This window comes from Salmo trutta, chromosome 26, assembly GCF_901001165.1.
Source record: "Salmo trutta chromosome 26, fSalTru1.1, whole genome shotgun sequence".
Taxonomy (NCBI): Eukaryota; Metazoa; Chordata; class Actinopteri; order Salmoniformes; family Salmonidae; genus Salmo; species Salmo trutta.
The window spans coordinates 47,291,139-47,311,760 of NC_042982.1; the positions used below are offsets into that span (position 1 = coordinate 47,291,139).

The 20,622-nt window shown below is 48.2% G+C and overlaps 1 protein-coding gene across 1 annotated transcript in view; it reads right to left on the reverse strand.

Moving 5' to 3' along the window:
• LOC115163940 (contactin-5) overlaps nt 1-20,622 on the reverse strand; it is a 509,156-nt gene that overhangs the window by 141,942 nt on the left and 346,592 nt on the right. The window contains exon 12 of the mRNA XM_029716131.1: nt 7,109-7,253. Within this exon, the coding sequence (XP_029571991.1) occupies nt 7,109-7,253 (145 nt within the window). The remainder of the gene's footprint in view (nt 1-7,108; nt 7,254-20,622) is intronic.

The window sequence follows — 20,622 nt, forward strand, 5'->3', positions numbered from 1 at the left end:
TTCGGGCGCATGTGACAAATACAATTTAATTTGATTTGAAAGGGGAAAGGTGTAACAATTAGTAAGTGACTGAAATGCATCAGGAAAATACTGGAATGTTCTGGAAAACACCAGGTAAGTTCATCAGGTAACCTGGTAATTGTGTGTCTGTGTAGAATAGTTGATCTGCATTGCTTCAATTGTCCCTTCTAACGTATCCTGCACGGCTGGTGAGCATTGTAGAGGGTATGTGTTCATGAGAGTCTAAACTTTCAGTAATTTACTCTCTATATATATATATTTATATATATATATAGAGTATACTGAACATAAATACTAAGGCAACATGTAAAGTGTTGGTCCTGTGATATCTTGTTATTATAAGAAACATTAATGTGTTGGAAATTCCAAATTGTTTGCATAGTCAACTAACACACAGCACTGACACACACACACACTTATCCCACCAGACATGCCACCAGGGGTCTTTTCACAGTCCCCAAATCCAGAACAAATTCAAGACAACGTACAGTATTATACAGAGCCATGAGTACATGGAACTCCCATCTTATATAGCGCAAGTGAACAGCAAACCTGGTTTCAAAAAACAGATAAAGCAACACCTCACGGCACAACGTGACCTACTTGTTGTGTGTCTGTTCTGACATGTGTAACTGATACATACATATAAAAACATGAACATGTGGTGTGTGTGTATGTCAAGTATTTTGTCTGTAATGTATTTTCTGTTGTGTGTCAGACCCCAGGAAGACTAGCTGTCCACATTGGCGTCAGCTAATGGGGATCCTAACAAATAAAATCACATCAAAATGTTTCATGAGCTGAAATAAAAGATCCCAGAAATGTTCCATACTCACATAAAAGATTATTTATCACAAATTTTGGGCACGAATTTGTTGACATCCCTGTTAGTGAGCATTTCTCCTTTGCCAAGATAATCCATCCACCTGACAGGTGTGGCATATCTATCATAAGCTGTTTAATCAGCTTCTTAATTTGGTGGGGACAATAAAAGGCCACTCTAAAATGTGCAGTTTTGTCACACTGAACACAGATGACTCAAGTTTTTAGGGAGTGCCTAATTGGCATGCTGACCGCAGAAATGTTCACCAGAGAATTGAATGTTAATTTCTCTACCATAAACTGCTTCCAACGTCGTTTTAGAGAACTTGGAAGTACGTCCAAACGACCTCACAACCGCAGATCACGTGATGCTCTGAATCGACGTGTACGACAGCGTGTTCCAGTTCCCGTGAATATCCAGCAGCTTCGCACAGCCATTGAAGAGGAGTGGGACACCGTTCCACAGGCCACAAATCAACAGCCTGATCAACTCTATTTGAAGGAGATGTGTCACGCTGCATGAGGCAAATGGTGGTCACACCAGATACTGACTAGTTTTCTGATCCACGCCCCTCCCTTATATATATCTGTGACCAACATATGCATATCTGTATTCCCAGTCATGTCAAACCCATAGATTAGGGCCTAATTTATTTATTTCATTTAACTGATTTCCTTATATGAACTGTAAATCTTTGACATTATTGAAGGTTGCGTTAATATTTTTGTTCAGTTTGTTCAATATCTAATAGCTCCAATTGTTCAAACATAAGAGTGACATTTGTGTGAAGAAAAGGGAGGGAAGGAGGGATAAAATCACCCAAATTCATTATTGAATGTCTGTCATTGTTCCTAAGCTGGTGAATAACTTACTGAACATGGTCTGATAAAAGGAGATGCTGGTCCCTCTTTCACTACCTCTCAACATCCTGGTCCCTCTTTCACTACCTCTCAACATCCTGGTCCCTCTTTCACTACCTCTCAACATCCTGGTCCCTCTTTCACTACCTCTCAACATCCTGGTCCCTCTCAACATCCTGGTCCCTCTTTCACTACCTCTCAACATCCTGGCCCCTGTTTCACTACCTCTCAACATCCTGGCCCCTCTTTCACTACCTCTCAACATCCTAGTCCCTCTTTCACTACCTCTCAACATCCTGGTTCCTCTCAACATCCTGGTCCCTCTTTCACTATCTCTCAACATCCTGGTTCCTCTTTCACTACCTCTCAACAACCTGGTCCCTCTTTAAGTACCTCTCAACATCCTGGTCCCTCTTTCACTACCTCTCAACATCCTGGTCCCTCTTTCACTACCTCTCAACATCCTGGTCCCTCTTTCACTACCTCTCAACATCCTGGTCCCTCTTTCACTACCTCTCAATATCCTGGTTCCTGTTTCACTACCTCTCAACATCCTGGTCCCTGTTTCACTACCTCTCAACATCCTGGTCCCTCTTTCACTAACTCTCAACATCCTGGTCCCGCTTTCACTAACTCTCAACATCCTAGTCCCTCTTTCACTACCTCTCAACATCCTGGTCCCTCTCAACATCCTGGTCCCTCTTTCACTACCTCTCAACATCCTAGTCCCTCTTTCACTACCTCTCAACATCCTGGTCCCTCTCAACATCCTGGTCCCTCTTTCACTACCTCTCAACATCCTGGCTCCTCTTTCACTACCTCTCAACATCCTAGTCCCTCTTTCACTACCTCTCAACATCCTGGTCCCTCTCAACATCCTGGTCCCTCTTTCACTACCTCTCAACATCCTGGTTCCTCTTTCACTACCTCTCAACATCCTGGTCCCTCTTTCAGTACCTCTCAACATCCTGGTTCCTCTTTCAGTACCTCTCAACATCCTGGTCCCTCTTTCACTACCTCTCAACATCCTGGTTCCTCTTTCAGTACCTCTCAACATGCTGGTCCCTCTTTCACTACCTCTCAACATCCTGGTCCCTCTCAACATCCTGGTCCCTCTCAACATCCTGGTTCCTCTTTCACTACCTCTCAACATCCTGGTCCCTCTTTCAGTACCTCTCAACATCCTGGTTCCTCTTTCAGTACCTCTCAACATCCTGGTCCCTCTTTCAGTACCTCTCAACATCCTGGTTCCTCTTTCAGTACCTCTCAACATCCTGGTCCCTCTTTCACTACCTCTCAACATCCTGGTCCCTCTTTCACTACCTCTCAACTTCCTGGTCCCTGTTTCGCTACCTCTCAACATCCTGGTCCCTCTTTCGCTCCCTCTCAACATCCTGGTCCCTCTTTCAGTACCTCTCACCATCCTGGTCCCTCTTTCACTACCTCTCAAAATCCTGGTTTCTCTTTCACTACCTCTCAACATCCTGGTCCCTCTTTCAGTACCTCTCAACATCCTGGTCCCTCTTTCAGTACCTCTCAACATCCTGGTCCCTCTTTCAGTACCTCTCAACATCCTGGTCCCTCTTTCACTACCTCTCAACATCCTGGTTCCTCTTTCAGTACCTCTCAACATGCTGGTCCCTCTTTCACTACCTCTCAACATCCTGGTTCCTGTTTCACTACCTCTCAACAACCTGGTCCCTCTTTCACTACCTCTCAACATCCTGGTCCCTCTTTCACTACCTCTCAACATCCTGGTCCCTCTCAACATCCTGGTCCCTCTTTCACTACCTCTCAACATCCTAGTCCCTCTTTCACTACCTCTCAACATCCTGGTTCCTCTTTCACTACCTCTCAACATCCTAGTCCCTCTTTCACTACCTCTCAACATCCTGGTCCCTCTCAACATCCTGGTCCCTCTTTCACTACCTCTCAACATCCTGGCTCCTCTTTCACTACCTCTCAACATCCTAGTCCCTCTTTCACTACCTCTCAACATCCTGGTCCCTCTCAACATCCTGGTCCCTCTTTCACTACCTCTCAACATCCTGGTTCCTCTTTCACTACCTCTCAACATCCTGGTCCCTCTTTCAGTACCTCTCAACATCCTGGTTCCTCTTTCAGTACCTCTCAACATCCTGGTCCCTCTTTCACTAACTCTCAACATCCTGGTCCCTCTTTCACTACCTCTCAACATCCTGGTCCCTGTTTCGCTACCTCTCAACATCCTGGTCCCTCTTTCGCTACCTCTCAACATCCTGGTCCCTCTTTCAGTACCTCTCAACATCCTGGTCCCTCTTTCAGTACCTCTCACCATCCTGGTCCCTCTTTCACTACCTCTCAAAATCCTGGTTTCTCTTTCACTACCTCTCAACATCCTGGTCCCTCTTTCAGTACCTCTCAACATCCTGGTCCCTCTTTCAGTACCTCTCAACATCCTGGTCCCTCTTTCACTACCTCTCAACATCCTGGTTCCTCTTTCACTACCTCTCAACATCCTGGTCCCTCTTTCAGTACCTCTCAACATCCTGGTCCCTCTTTCACTACCTCTCAACATCCTGGTTCCTCTTTCACTACCTCTCAACATGCTGGTCCCTCTTTCACTACCTCTCAACATCCTGGTTCCTGTTTCACTACCTCTCAACAATCTGGTCCCTCTTTCACTACCTCTCAACATCCTGGTCCCTCTTTCACTACCTCTCAACATCCTGGTCCCTCTTTCACTACCTCTCAACATCCTGGTCCCTCTTTCACTACCTCTCAACATCCTGGTTCCTCTTTCACTACCTCTCAACATCCTGGTCCCTCTTTCAGTACCTCTCAACATCCTGGTCCCTCTTTCACTACCTCTCAACATCCTGGTTCCTCTTTCACTACCTCTCAATGCTCAACACTGACTTATCATTTCAGCTACTGTCACTCACAGTGATTGATGTTCCACAACCCCGCTGCTCAACCCCCATCCCACGCGCGCGCGCACACACACACACACACACACACACACACACACACACACTTTTCATAAAATATGATGCATTAAACAGCAAGAGAAAACTCATTTGCAATTGCACAGTGTAAGTTTGTCAGGATCCCTCTCTGGGAAGGAGAAGAAAGGAGACAACCTATCTGATTGGTTGACATTTCACTTCCGAGGCTGTATTGAGATAGACGTGGTAAACAAGACATGTGACCATGTTCCTCCCCATAATAGAACAGAGGTGTTCACCTCTTCAAACTATCCTGGGACTACAGCCAGGAACATCTACCCCTTCATACCACGTTATCTCCTATCCTGGCACTACAGCTAGGAACGTCTACCCCTTCATACCACATTATCTCCTATCCTGGGACTACAGCCAGGAACGTCTACCCCTTTATACCACATTATCTCCTATCCTGGGACTACAATTAGGAACGTCTACCCCTTTATACTACGTTATCTCCTATCCTGGGACTACAGAAACGTTCATACACAGCCATCATACTGATCTATGAATCACACCTTCCAACACAGCCATCATACTGATCTATGAATCACACCTTCCAACACAGCCTGGATACTGATCTATCAATCACACCTTCCAATACAGCCTGGATACTGATCAATCAATCACACCTTCCAATACAGCCTGGATACTGATCTATCAATCACATCAAAATACAGCCTGGATACTGATCTATCAATCACATCAAAATACAGCCTGGATACTGATCTATCAATCACATCAAAATACAGCCTGGATACTGATCTATCAATCACATCAAAATACAGCCTGGATACTGATCTATCAATCACACCTTCCAATACAGCCTGGATGCTGATCTATCAATCACACCTTCCAATACAGCCTGGATACTAATCTATCAATCACAAGTTTGTACTCTCTGTAGTCTTAATGGAAACAACAGGAGAGTTTTGTACTCTCTGTAGTCTTAATGGAAACAACAGGAGAGTTTTGTACTCTCTGTAGTCTTAATGGAAACAACAGGAGAGTTTTGTACTCTCTGTAGTCTTAATGGAAACAACAGGAGAGTTTTGTACTCTCTGTAGTCTTAATGGAAACAACAGGAGAGTTTTGTACTCTCTGTAGTCTTAATGGAAACAACAGGAGAGTTTTGTGCTCTCTGTAGTCTTAATGGAAACAACAGGAGAGTTTTGTGCTCTCTGTAGTCTTAATGGAAACAACAGGAGAGTTTTGTACTCTCTGTAGTCTTAATGGAAACAACAGGAGAGTTTTGTACTCTCTGTAGTCTTAATGGAAACAACAGGAGATTTTTGTACTCTCTGTAGTCTTAATGGAAACAACAGGATAGTTTTGTACTCTCTGTAGTCTTAATGGAAACAACAGGAGAGTTTTGTACTCTCTGTAGTCTTAATGGAAACAACAGGAGAGTTTTGTACTCTCTGTAGTCTTAATGGAAACAACAGGAGAGTTTTGTGCTCTCTGTAGTCTTAATGGAAACAACAGGAGAGTTTTGTACTCTCTGTAGTCTTAATGGAAACAACAGGAGAGTTTTGTACTCTCTGTAGTCTTAATGGAAACAACAGGAGAGTTTTGTACTCTCTGTAGTCTTAATGGAAACAACAGGAGAGTTTTGTGCTCTCTGTAGTCTTAATGGAAACAACAGGAGAGTTTTGTGCTCTCTGTAGTCTTAATGGAAACAACAGGAGAGTTTTGTACTCTCTGTAGTCTTAATGGAAACAACAGGAGAGTTTTGTACTCTCTGTAGTCTTAATGGAAACAACAGGAGATTTTTGTACTCTCTGTAGTCTTAATGGAAACAACAGGATAGTTTTGTACTCTCTGTAGTCTTAATGGAAACAACAAGAGAGTTTTGTACTCTCTGTAGTCTTAATGGAAACAACAGGAGAGTTTTGTACTCTCTGTAGTCTTAATGGAAACAACAGGATAGTTTTGTACTCTCTGTAGTCTTAATGGAAACAACAGGAGAGTTTTGTACTCTCTGTAGTCTTAATGGAAACAACAGGAGAGTTTTGTACTCTCTGTAGTCTTAATGGAAACAACAGGAGAGTTTTGTACTCTCTGTAGTCTTAATGGAAACAACAGGAGAGTTTTGTACTCTCTGTAGTCTTAATGGAAACAACAGGAGAGTTTTGTACTCTCTGTAGTCTTAATGGAAATAACAGGAGAGTTTTGTACTCTCTGTAGTCTTAATGGAAACAACAGACCACATATAAAAGGGCCACTCTCTGTTTAAACCACTCCAACGTGAGGGTGTATGTGGGGAGGTTAGGATAAAGCACAAGACACATATTCTTTGAACATTCGTGTACAATTGAGGAAGAAAATCGTTTTAGGATCATTTTCCCAGAAACAGACGGAAGTCCTGAACTGAAAAGCTCAAGAGAGATAAATATGTTTAGTCCAGATTCCATCCATACCTTCTGCTGGGCTGAATGCGTCGGTCTCCTCTCCTCCACGTTACTCGAGGCTTGGGAGACGCTCGGGGTCTACACCCCAACAACATGTCTTTCCCCAGCGTGGCGATCAGACGGACAGGGTTAGGGCTGAAGACTGGGGGTGACGCTGGGGAACAGACAAAAAAATAAACCATTTGATTTCACCTTTATTCACCCCTGAGGTTAGAATCCACTTTTACGAAAGCGACCTGGATACAAACTAGTACAGTATTACTACAGTAGTACAACAGGTCACAGTAGTACAGTAGTATAACAGGTCACCGTAGTACAACAGGTCACAGTAGTACAACAGGTCACAGTATAACAGGTCATAGTAGTACAGTAGTATAACAGGTCACAGTAGTACAGTAGTATAACAGGTCACAGTATAACAGGTCACAGTATAACAGGTCACACTATAACAGGTCACAGTAGTACAACAGGTCACAGTATAACAGGTCACAGTATAACAGGTCACAGTAGTACAACAGGTCACAGTATAACAGGTCACAGTACAACAGGTCACAGTAGTATAACAGGTCACAGTAGTACAGTAGTATAACAGGTCACAGTATAACAGGTCACAGTATAACAGGTCACACTATAACAGGTCACAGTAGTACAACAGGTCACAGTATAACAGGTCACAGTATTACAGGTCACAGTAGTACAACAAGTCACAGTAGTGTAACAGGTCACAGTAGTACAGTAGTATAACAGGTCACAGTATAACAGGTCACAGTATAACAGGTCACAGTATAACAGGTCACAGTACAACAGGTCACAGTAGTATAACAGGTCACAGTAGTACAGTAGTATAACAGGTCACAGTAGTATAACAGGTCACAGTAGTACAACAGGTCACAGTAGTACAACAGGTCACAGTATAACAGGTCACAGTAGTACAGTAGTATAACAGGTCACAGTATAACAGGTCACAGTATAACAGGTCACAGTAGTACAACAAGTCACAGTAGTGTAACAGGTCACAGTAGTACAGTAGTATAACAGGTCACAGTATAACAGGTCACAGTATAACAGGTCACAGTACAACAGGTCACAGTAGTATAACAGGTCACAGTAGTATAACAGGTCACAGTAGTACAACAGGTCACAGTAGTATAACAGGTCACAGTAGTATAACAGGTCACAGTAGTATAACAGGTCACAGTATAACAGGTCACACTATAACAGGTCACAGTAGTACAACAGGTCACAGTACAACAGGTCACAGTAGTACAACAGGTCACAGTAGTATAACAGGTCACAGTAGTATAACAGGTCACAGTAGTATAACAGGTCACAGTAGTATAACAGGTCACAGTAGTATAACAGGTCACAGTAGTATAATAGGTCACAGTAGTATAACAGGTCACAGTAGTACAACAGGTCACAGTAGTATAACAGGTCACAGTAGTATAACAGGTCACAGTAGTATAACAGGTCACAGTATAACAGGTCACAGTAGTACAACAGGTCACAGTAGTACAACAGGTCACAGTATAACAGGTCACAGTAGTACAGTAGTATAACAGGTCACAGTAGTACAGTAGTATAACAGGTCACAGTATAACAGGTCACAGTAGCACAACAGGTCACAGTAGTACAACAGGTCACAGTAGTACAACAGGTCACAGTAGTACAGTAGTATAACAGGTCACAGTATAACAGGTCACAGTATAACAGGTCACAGTACAACAGGTCACAGTAGTACAACAGGTCACAGTAGTACAACAGGTCACAGTAGTACAACAGGTCACAGTAGTGTAACAGGTCACAGTAGTACAGTAGTATAACAGGTCACAGTATAACAGGTCACAGTATAACAGGTCACAGTATAACAGGTCACAGTAGTACAACAGGTCACAGTAGTACAACAGGTCACAGTAGTACAAAAGGTCGTAGTACAACAGGTCACAGTAGTACAACAGGTCACAGTATAACAGGTCACAGTAGTATAACAGGTCACAGTATAACAGGTCACAGTAGTATAACAGGTCACAGTAGTGCAACAGGTCACAGTAGTGTAACAGGTCACAGTAGTGTAACAGGTCACAGTAATACAGGTCACAGTAGTGTAACAGGTCACAGTAGTATAGGTCACAGTAGTATAACAGGTCACAGTAATACAGGTCACAGTAGTATAACAGGTCACAGTACAACAGGTCACAGTATAACAGGTCACAGTATAACAGGTCACAGTAGTGTAACAGGTCACAGTAGTAATACATTTATACAATGAATATATCATTATTATTGTCGTAATTATTTTCTGGTCAAAAACACAATGAACAATTATCAGGAGGTACAACACAAAATACTGAACATTTTAGGGACTTTATCGTATAGTCTTCTACAATATATGGACATTTTTACAGTAAATGTCCTATGAGAAAGAGATGCAGGCATAATTATCTGGTCCGTAAATAAAGTAAAGTGTTTATACCAGAGGTTCAACATGTCCAATGACTCAGCCCTCCTCCTCCCATCCTCAACTTTAACAGATGATTACTGCTAAATGTCGAAAGTGTCCAGAGGGAAGTGTTATGTGGGCTGACGAATCAGATGACTAAGGTTTTCAAGCCAAACATAAACTGATCAAATCATGGACATAATTGCATTGAGCTTAAAATGTCTCCATCCCATAGGGTAACTTACATTTTGACCTTTAGAGTGTACTCTTTTTGATCAGAGCTCATAGGGAACAGAGCTAGGAGGTGTCCAGTATGATCTGAGCGATGTCCAGTATGATCAGAGCTCATAGGGATCAGAGCTGAGAGGTGTCCAGTATGATCAGAGCTCATAGGGATCAGAGCTGAGAGGTGTCCAGTATGATCAGAGCTCATAGGGAACAGAGCTAGGAGGTGTCCAGTATGATCAGAGCTCATAGGGAACAGAGCTAGGAGGTGTCCAGTATGATCAGAGCTCATAGGGAACAGAGCTAGGAGGTGTCCAGTATGATCAGAGCTAAGAGGTGTCCAGTATGATCAGAGCTGAGAGGTGTCCAGTATGATCAGAGCTAGGAGGTGTCCAGTATGATCAGAGCTCATAGGGAACAGAGCTAGGAGGTGTCCAGTATGATCAGAGCTCATAGGGAACAGAGCTGGGAGGTGTCCAGTATGATCTGAGCTCATAGGGATCTGAGCTGAGAGGTGTCCAGTATGATCAGAGCTCATAGGGAACAGAGCTAGGAGGTGTCCAGTATGATCAGAGCTAGGAGGTGTCCAGTATGATCAGAGCTCATAGGGAACAGAGCTGGGAGGTGTCCAGTATGATCAGAGCTCATAGGGAACAGAGCTAGAAGGTGTCCAGTATGATCAGAGCTGGGAGGTGTCCAGTATGATCAGAGCTCATAGGGATCAGAGCTGGGAGGTGTCCAGTATGATCTGAGTGGTGTCCAGTATGATCAGAGCTCATAGGGATCAGAGCTGAGAGGTGTCCAGTATGATCAGAGCTCATAGGGATCAGAGCTGGGAGGTGTCCAGTATGATCTGAGCTCATAGGGATCAGAGCTGAGAGGTGTCCAGTATGATCAGAGCTCATAGGGATCAGAGCTGAGAGGTGTCCAGTATGATCAGAGCTCATAGAGAACAGAGCTAGGAGGTGTCCAGTATGATCAGAGCTCATAGGGCACAGAGCTAGGAGGTGTCCAGTATGATCAGAGCTCATAGGGAACAGAGCTAGGAGGTGTCCAGTATGATCAGAGCTCATAGGGATCTGAGCTGAGAGGTGTCCAGTATGATCAGAGCTCATAGGGAACAGAGCTAGGAGGTGTCCAGTATGATCAGAGCTAGGAGGTGTCCAGTATGATCAGAGCTCATAGGGAACAGAGCTAGGAGGTGTCCAGTATGATCAGAGCTAGGAGGTGTCCAGTATGATCAGAGCTCATAGGGATCAGAGCTGGGAGGTGTCCAGTATGATCAGAGCTCATAGGGAACAGAGCTGACAGGTGTCCAGTATGATCAGAGCTCATAGGGAACAGAGCTAGGAGGTGTCCAGTATGATCAGAGCTCATAGGGAACAGAGCTAGGAGGTGTCCAGTATGATCAGAGCTCATAGGGAACAGAGCTAGGAGGTGTCCAGTATGATCAGAGCTAAGAGGTGTCCAGTATGATCAGAGCTGAGAGGTGTCCAGTATGATCAGAGCTAGGAGGTGTCCAGTATGATCAGAGCTCATAGGGAACAGAGCTAGGAGGTGTCCAGTATGATCAGAGCTGGGATGTGTCCAGTATGATCAGAGCTAGGAGGTATCCAGTATGATCAGAGCTCATAGGGAACAGAGCTAGGAGGTGTCCAGTATGATCAGAGCTCATAGGGAACAGAGCTGGGAGGTGTCCAGTATGATCTGAGCTCATAGGGATCTGAGCTGAGAGGTGTCCAGTATGATCAGAGCTCATAGGGAACAGAGCTAGGAGGTGTCCAGTATGATCAGAGCTAGGAGGTGTCCAGTATGATCAGAGCTCATAGGGAACTGAGCTGGGAGGTGTCCAGTATGATCAGAGCTCATAGGGAACAGAGCTGGGAGGTGTCCAGTATGATCAGAGCTCATAGGGATCAGAGCTGGGAGGTGTCCAGTATGATCTGAGTGGTGTCCAGTATGATCAGAGCTCATAGGGATCAGAGCTGAGAGGTGTCCAGTATGATCAGAGCTCATAGGGATCAGAGCTGGGAGGTGTCCAGTATGATCTGAGCTCATAGGGATCAGAGCTGAGAGGTGTCCAGTATGATCAGAGCTCATAGGGATCAGAGCTGAGAGGTGTCCAGTATGATCAGAGCTCATAGGGAACAGAGCTAGGAGGTGTCCAGTATGATCAGAGCTCATAGGGCACAGAGCTAGGAGGTGTCCAGTATGATCAGAGCTCATAGGGAACAGAGCTAGGAGGTGTCCAGTATGATCAGAGCTCATAGGGATCTGAGCTGAGAGGTGTCCAGTATGATCAGAGCTCATAGGGAACAGAGCTAGGAGGTGTCCAGTATGATCAGAGCTAGGAGGTGTCCAGTATGATCAGAGCTCATAGGGAACAGAGCTAGGAGGTGTCCAGTATGATCAGAGCTAGGAGGTGTCCAGTATGATCAGAGCTCATAGGGATCAGAGCTGGGAGGTGTCCAGTATGATCAGAGCTCATAGGGAACAGAGCTGACAGGTGTCCAGTATGATCAGAGCTCATAGGGAACAGAGCTAGGAGGTGTCCAGTATGATCAGAGCTCATAGGGAACAGAGCTAGGAGGTGTCCAGTATGATCAGAGCTCATAGGGAACAGAGCTAGGAGGTGTCCAGTATGATCAGAGCTAAGAGGTGTCCAGTATGATCAGAGCTGAGAGGTGTCCAGTATGATCAGAGCTAGGAGGTGTCCAGTATGATCAGAGCTCATAGGGAACAGAGCTAGGAGGTGTCCAGTATGATCAGAGCTGGGATGTGTCCAGTATGATCAGAGCTAGGAGGTATCCAGTATGATCAGAGCTCATAGGGAACAGAGCTAGGAGGTGTCCAGTATGATCAGAGCTCATAGGGAACAGAGCTGGGAGGTGTCCAGTATGATCTGAGCTCATAGGGATCTGAGCTGAGAGGTGTCCAGTATGATCAGAGCTCATAGGGAACAGAGCTAGGAGGTGTCCAGTATGATCAGAGCTAGGAGGTGTCCAGTATGATCAGAGCTCATAGGGAACTGAGCTGGGAGGTGTCCAGTATGATCAGAGCTCATAGGGAACAGAGCTGGGAGGTGTCCAGTATGATCAGAGCTCATAGGGATCAGAGCTGGGAGGTGTCCAGTATGATCTGAGTGGTGTCCAGTATGATCAGAGCTCATAGGGATCAGAGCTGAGAGGTGTCCAGTATGATCAGAGCTCATAGGGATCAGAGCTGGGAGGTGTCCAGTATGATCTGAGCTCATAGGGATCAGAGCTGAGAGGTGTCCAGTATGATCAGAGCTCATAGGGATCAGAGCTGAGAGGTGTCCAGTATGATCAGAGCTCATAGGGAACAGAGCTAGGAGGTGTCCAGTATGATCAGAGCTCATAGGGCACAGAGCTAGGAGGTGTCCAGTATGATCAGAGCTCATAGGGAACAGAGCTAGGAGGTGTCCAGTATGATCAGAGCTCATAGGGAACAGAGCTGAGAGGTGTCCAGTATGATCAGAGCTCATAGGGATCAGAGCTGGGAGGTGTCCAGTATGATCTGAGTGGTGTCCAGTATGATCAGAGCTCATAGGGATCTGAGCTGAGAGGTGTCCAGTATGATCAGAGCTGGGAGGTGTCCAGTATGATCAGAGCTAGGAGGTGTCCAGTATGATCAGAGCTCATAGGGAACAGAGCTAGGAGGTGTCCAGTATGATCAGAGCTAGGAGGTGTCCAGTATGATCAGAGCTCATAGGGAACAGAGCTGGGAGGTGTCCAGTATGATCAGAGCTCATAGGGATCTGAGCTGAGAGGTGTCCAGTATGATCAGAGCTCATAGGGAACAGAGCTAGGAGGTGTCCAGTATGATCAGAGCTAGGAGGTGTCCAGTATGATCAGAGCTCATAGGGAACAGAGCTAGGAGGTGTCCAGTATGATCAGAGCTAGGAGGTGTCCAGTATGATCAGAGCTCATAGGGATCAGAGCTGGGAGGTGTCCAGTATGATCAGAGCTCATAGGGAACAGAGCTGACAGGTGTCCAGTATGATCAGAGCTCATAGGGAACAGAGCTGGGAGGTGTCCAGTATGATCAGAGCTCATAGGGAACAGAGCTGGGAGGTGTCCAGTATGATCAGAGCTCATAGGGAACAGAGCTGAGAGGTGTCCAGTATGATCAGAGCTCATAGGGAACAGAGCTGGGAGGTGTCCAGTATGATCAGAGCTAGGAGGTGTCCAGTATGATCAGAGCTCATAGGGATCAGAGCTGGGAGGTGTCCAGTATGATCAGAGCTAGGAGGTGTCCAGTATGATCAGAGCTCATAGGGAACAGAGCTGGGAGGTGTCCAGTATGATCAGAGCTCATAGGGAACAGAGCTGGGAGGTGTCCAGTATGATCAGAGCTAGGAGGTGTCCAGTATGATCAGAGCTGAGAGGTGTCCCGTGTGTGGTCCCGTGTGGCTCAGTTGATAGAGCATGGTGTTTGCAATGCCAGGGTTGTGGGTTCGATTCCCACGGGGACCAGTACGGGAAAAATAAAAAATAAAATGTCCGTTGCAAATGTTGCAAAGATAGTTTAGATAAATACAATTAAAAATATTTGCAAAGCCTTCTTATTTATGGAAAATTCAATACAACAGTGGAACAACTGCCTTGTTCAATGGCAGAATGATAGATTTGTACCTTGTCAGCTCGGGGGATTAGATCCAACAACCTTTTGGTTACTGGCCCAACGCGCTAACCACTAGGCTACCTGCTGATACAACACCAGGATCATCTGGGTCCTAATGATTTGGGTCCTAAAGGCACAACAGCTCTGTCCTTCCAGTGCCTTCCCCTCTCCTCTCCTCCCCGGTCCTCCCTTCAATCTTCCTCCCTAAAAACAAATGGCCTGTAGCATGGCAGGCTCCCTCCACAGCCCTCTCCCTCCATCGCTCCTTCCCTTCCTCTAGCGGAGCTGGGACAGGATCTCAATCCATCCCTCCTTCCCTTCCTCCAGCGGAGCTGGGACATGATCTCCCTCCATCCCTCCTTCCCTTCCTCCAGCGGAGCTGGGACATGATCACCCTCCATCCCTCCTTCCCTTCCTCCAGCGGAGCTGGGACAGGATCTCCCTCCATCCCTCCTTCCCTTCCTCCAGCGGAGCTGGGACAGGATCTCCCTCCATCCCTCCTTCCCTTCCTCCAGCGGAGCTGGGACATGATCTCCCTCCATCCCTCCTTCCCTTCCTCCAGCGGAGCTGGGACAGGATCAGAGGCGAGGAGCATCCAGGGTCCCCTATGTAGCCTCCAGTGATGACTCATCTCGAAGGTGTTATTAGCCATGTAATCTGTCCTGATAGCTGCTGCTTGAGGACATCCTCGCAAAGGACACAGACAGAGAGTAAGAATGTATACCTGTAGGGTATGGTTACCAGAATATGAATCACCATCAGCAGCATCCAAACCTCCTCATTCTGACTGTTTATTAGAGGCAGGGGGAGGCAAGGAGGAGAGAGGAGGAGGCAGGGGGAGGCAAGGAGGAGAGAGGGGGGAGGCAGGGAAGAGAGAGGGGGAGGGGGAGGCAGGAAGGAGAGAGGGGGAGGGGGAGGCAGGAAGGAGAGAGGGGGAGGCAGGGAAGAGAGAGGGGGAGGCAGGGAAGAGAGAGGGGGAGGCAGTGAAGAGAGAGGGGGAGGGGGAGGCAGGAAGGAGAGAGGGAGGCAGGGAAGAGAGAGGGGAGGGGGAGGCAGGAAGGAGAGAGGGAGGCAGGGAAGAGAGAGGGGGAGGGAGGGAAGAGAGAGAGAGGGGGAGGGGGAGGCAGGAAGGAAGGAAGGAGAGAGGGGGAGGCAGGGAAGAGAGAGGGAGAGGCAGGGAAGAGAGAGGGGGAGGGGGAGGCAGGAAGGAGAGAGGGAGGCAGGGAAGAGAGAGTGGAGGGGGAGCCAGGAAGGAGAGAGGGAGGCAGGGAGGAGAGAGGGGGAGGGGAGGCAGGAAGGAGAGAGGGGGAGGGGGAGGCAGGAAGGAGAGAGGGAGGCAGGGAAGAGAGAGGGGCGAGGGATCTCGTTCTCAGTCACTTTGCTTAACATGATCAGAAAACAGAGGCATATGGAGTTCACAGAGACTGCAGCTACTTCATGTAATTACACGTCATGTTCTAAACATATTCACAGTATGACTCAGGGTTGGGAATGAACAAGAAATCAATGTGACGTTATAGAAACTTGTGATCGTTCATTCGTTAGGGTTCATATTCCCTAAATGGGATGCCTGAAGAAACAGGGCCCATAATGTAGATGCTAAATCAAAATGACCAACAGGATATGAGGAGAGGGGGAAAGGAGGAGTGGAGAATTGTAGGAGAGCTGGAGAGGAGGGGAGAGGAGAGGAAAGCTAGAGAGGAGAGAAGGGGAGGAGAGCTGGAGAGGAGAGCTGGAGAGGAGAGCTGGAGAGGAGAAGAGAGCTGGAGAGGAGAGCTGGAGGAAGCGGAGAGCTGGAGAGGAAAGCTGGAGAGGAAAGGAGAGCTGGAGAGGAGAGGAAAGCAGGAGAGAAGAGGAAAGCTAGAGAGGAAAGGAAAGCTGGAGAGGAGAGGAGAGCTGGAAAGGAGAGGAGGGGAGAGGAAAGCTGGAGGGGAGAGGAGAGGAGCGGAAAGCTAGAGAGGAGAGGAGAGCTGGAGAGGAGAGGAGAGCTGGAGAGGAGAGGAAAGCTGGAGAGGAGAGCTGGAGAAGAGAGGAGAGGAGAGGAGAGCTGGAGAGGAGCGGAAAGCTAGAGAGGAGAGGAGAGCTAGAGAGGAGCGGAAAGCTAGAGAGGAGAGGAGAGCTGGAGAGGAGAGGAAAGCTGGAGAGGAAAGGAGAGCTGGAGAGGAGAGGAGAGCTGGAGTGGAGAGGAGAGCTGGAGAGGAAAGGAGAGCTGGAGTGGAGAGGAGAGCTGGAGAGGAGAGGAGAGCTGGAGAGGAGAGGAGAGCTGGAGAGGAAAGGAGAGCTGGAGAAGAGAGGAGAGGAGAGGAAAGCTGGAGAGGAGAGGAGAGCTGGAGAGGAGAGAAGATGAAAGCTGGAGAGGAGAGGAGAGCTGGAGAGGAGAGCTGGAGAGGAGAGCTGGAGAGGAGATCTGGAGAGGAGAGCTGGAGAGGAGAGGAGAGCTGGAGTGGAGAGGAGAGCTGGAGAGGAGAGGAGAGCTGGAGAGGAGAGGAAAGGAGAGCTGGAGAGGAGAGGAGAGCTGGAGAGGAGAAGAGAGCTGGAGAGGAGAGGAGAGGAGAGCTGGAGAGGAAAGGAGAGCTGGAGAGGAAAGGAGAGCTGGAGAGAAGAGGAGAGCTGGAGAGGAAAGGAGAGCTGGAGAGGAGAGGAGAGCTGGAGAGGAGAGGAAAGGAGAGCTGGAGAGGAGAGGAGAGGAGAGCTGGAGAGGAGAGCTGGAGAGGAAAGGAGAGCTGGAGAGGAGAGGAGAGGAGAGGAAAGCAGGAGAGGAGAGGAAAGCTAGAGAGGAGAGGAGAGGAAAGCTGGAGAGGAGAGGAGAGCTGGAGAGGAGAGGAGAGGAGAGCTGGAGAGGAGAGGAGAGCTGGAGAGGAGAGGAGAGCTGTGTAGAGGAGAGGAGAGCTGGAGAGGAGAGGAGAGCTGGAGAGGAGAGCTGGAGGAAGAGGAGAGCTGGAGAGGAAAGGAGAGCTGGAGAGGAAAGGAGAGGAAAGCTGGAGGGGAGAGGAGAGGAAAGGTAGAGAGGAGAGGAGAGCTGGAGAGGAGAGGAGAGCTAAAGAGGAGAGGATAGGAGAGCTGGAGAGGAGAGGAGAGCTGGAGAGGAGAGGAAAGCTGGAGAGGAGAGGAGAGCTGGAGAGGAGAGGAGAGCTGGAGAGGAGAGGAGAGCTGGAGAGGAGAGGAAAGCTGGAAAGGAGAGGAGAGGAAAGCTGGAGAGGAGAGCTGGAGAGGAGAGGAGAGCTGGAGAGGAGAGGAGAGCTGGAGAGGAGACGAGAGCTGGAGAGGAGAGGAGGGGAGAGGAGGGGAGAGCTGGAGAGGAGAGGAGGGCTGGAGAGGAGAGGAGGGCTGGAGAGGAGAGGAGAGGAGGGCTGGAGAGGAGAGGAGAGGAGGGGAGAGCTGGAGAGGAGAGGAGAGCTGGAGAGGAGAGGAGGGGAGGGCTGGAGAGGAGAGGAGAGCTGGAGAGAAGAGCTTTAACAGAAGCCAACCATTGGATACTGCAGGGTAGACAGACAGCCAGTGAATACTGCAGGGCAGACAGCCAGTGAATACTGCAGGGCAGACAGACAGCCAGTGAATACTGCAGGGCAGATAGACAGCCAGTGAATACTGCAGGGCAGACAGACAGCCAGTGAATACTGCAGGGCAGACAGACAGCCAGTGAATACTGCCGGGCAGACAGACAGCCAGTGAATACTGCAGGGCAGACAGACAGCCAGTGAATACTGCAGGGCAGACAGACAGCCAGTGAATACTGCAGGGCAGACAGACAGCCAGTGAATACTGCCGGGCAGACAGACAGCCAGTGAATACTGCAGGGCAGACAGACAGGGGAGAGGAAAGCTGGAGGGGAGAGGAGAGGAGCGGAAAGCTAGAGAGGAGAGGAGAGCTGGAGAGGAGAGGAGAGCTGGAGAGGAGAGGAGAGCTGGAGAGGAGAGGAAAGCTGGAGAGGAGAGCTGGAGAAGAGAGGAGAGGAGAGGAGAGCTGGAGAGGAGAGGAAAGCTGGAGAGGAGAGGAAAGTTGGAGAGGAAAGGAGAGCTGGAGAGGAGAGGAGAGCTGGAGTGGAGAGGAGAGCTGGAGAGGAGAGGAGAGCTGGAGAGGAGAGGAGAGCTGGAGAGGAGAGGAGAGCTGGAGAAGAGAGGAGAGGAGAGGAAAGCTGGAGAGGAGAGGAGAGGAAAGCTGGAGAGGAGAGGAGATGAAAGCTGGAGAGGAGAGAAAAGCTGGAGAGGAGAGCTGGAGAGGAGAGCTGGAGAGGAGATCTGGAGAGGAGAGCTGGAGAGGAGAGGAGAGCTGGAGTGGAGAGGAGAGCTGGAGAGGAGAGGAGAGCTGGAGAGGAGATGAGAGCTGGAGAGGAGAGGAGAGCTGGAGAGGAGAAGAGAGCTGGAGAGGAGAGGAGAGGAGAGCTGGAGAGGAAAGGAGAGCTGGAGAGGAAAGGAGAGCTGGAGAGAAGAGGAGAGCTGGAGAGGAAAGGAGAGCTGGAGAGGAGAGGAGAGCTGGAGAGGAGAGGAAAGGAGAGCTGGAGAGGAGAGGAGAGGAGAGCTGGAGAGGAGAGCTGGAGAGGAAAGGAGAGCTGGAGAGGAGAGGAGAGGAAAGCAGGAGAGGAGAGGAAAGCTAGAGAGGAGAGGAGAGGAAAGCTGGAGAGGAGAGGAGAGCTGGAGAGGAGAGGAGAGGAGAGCTGGAGAGGAGAGGAGAGCTGGAGAGGAGAGGAGCGCTGTAGAGGAGAGGAGAGCTGGAGAGGAGAGGAGAGCTGGAGAGGAGAGCTGGAGGAAGAGGAGAGCTGGAGAGGAAAGGAGAGCTGGAGAGGAAAGGAGAGGAAAGCTGGAGGGGAGAGGAGAGGAAAGGTAGAGAGGAGAGGAGAGCTGGAGAGGAGAGGAGAGCTAAAGAGGAGAGGATAGGAGAGCTGGAGAGGAGAGGAGAGCTGGAGAGGAGAGGAAAGCTGGAGAGGAGAGGAGAGCTGGAGAGGAGAGGAGAGCTGGAGAGGAGAGGAGAGCTGGAGAGGAGAGGAAAGCTGGAAAGGAGAGGAGAGGAAAGCTGGAGAGGAGAGCTGGAGAGGAGAGGAGAGCTGGAGAGGAGAGGAGAGCTGGAGAGGAGACGAGAGCTGGAGAGGAGAGGAGGGGAGAGGAGGGGAGAGCTGGAGAGGAGAGGAGGGCTGGAGAGGAGAGGAGGGCTGGAGAGGAGAGGAGAGGAGGGCTGGAGAGGAGAGGAGAGGAGGGGAGAGCTGGAGAGGAGAGGAGAGCTGGAGAGGAGAGGAGGGGAGGGCTGGAGAGGAGAGGAGAGCTGGAGAGAAGAGCTTTAACAGAAGCCAACCATTGGATACTGCAGGGTAGACAGACAGCCAGTGAATACTGCAGGGCAGACAGCCAGTGAATACTGCAGGGCAGACAGACAGCCAGTGAATACTGCAGGGCAGATATACAGCCAGTGAATACTGCAGGGCAGACAGACAGCCAGTGAATACTGCAGGGCAGACAGACAGCCAGTGAATACTGCAGGGCAGACAGACAGCCAGTGAATACTGCAGGGCAGACAGACAGCCAGTGAATACTGCAGGGCAGACAGACAGCCAGTGAATACTGCCGGGCAGACAGACAGCCAGTGAATACTGCAGGGCAGACAGACAGCCCAGTGAATACTGCAGGGCAGACAGACAGCCAGTGAATACTGCAGGGCAGACAGACAGCCAGTGAATACTGCAGGGCAGACAGACAGCCAGTGAATACTGCAGGGCAGACACACAGCCAGTGAATACTGCAGGGCAGACACACAGCCAGTGAATACTGCAGGGCAGACAGACAGCCAGTGAATACTGCAGGGCAGATAGACAGCCAGTGAATACTGCAGGGCAGACAGACAGCCAGTGAATACTGCAGGGCAGACACACAGCCAGTGAATACTGCAGGGCAGACAGACAGCCAGTGAATACTGCAGGGCAGACAGACAGCCAGTGAATACTGCAGGGCAGACAAACAATTTCTGATTGCACAAAAAAACTAAATATTGTTTTCAGGTCATTCACACCTGTAAGCCGTCATTGTAAATAATAATTTGTTCATAACTGACTTGTCTTGTTAGATAAAGGTAAATATATATATATATATATATATATATATATATATATATATATAAATATTTATTTATATGTATATATTATATATATTTAAATATATTTTTATTAATATATATTTATATGTATATATTATATATTTTTATATGTATATAGTATATACTGCTCAAA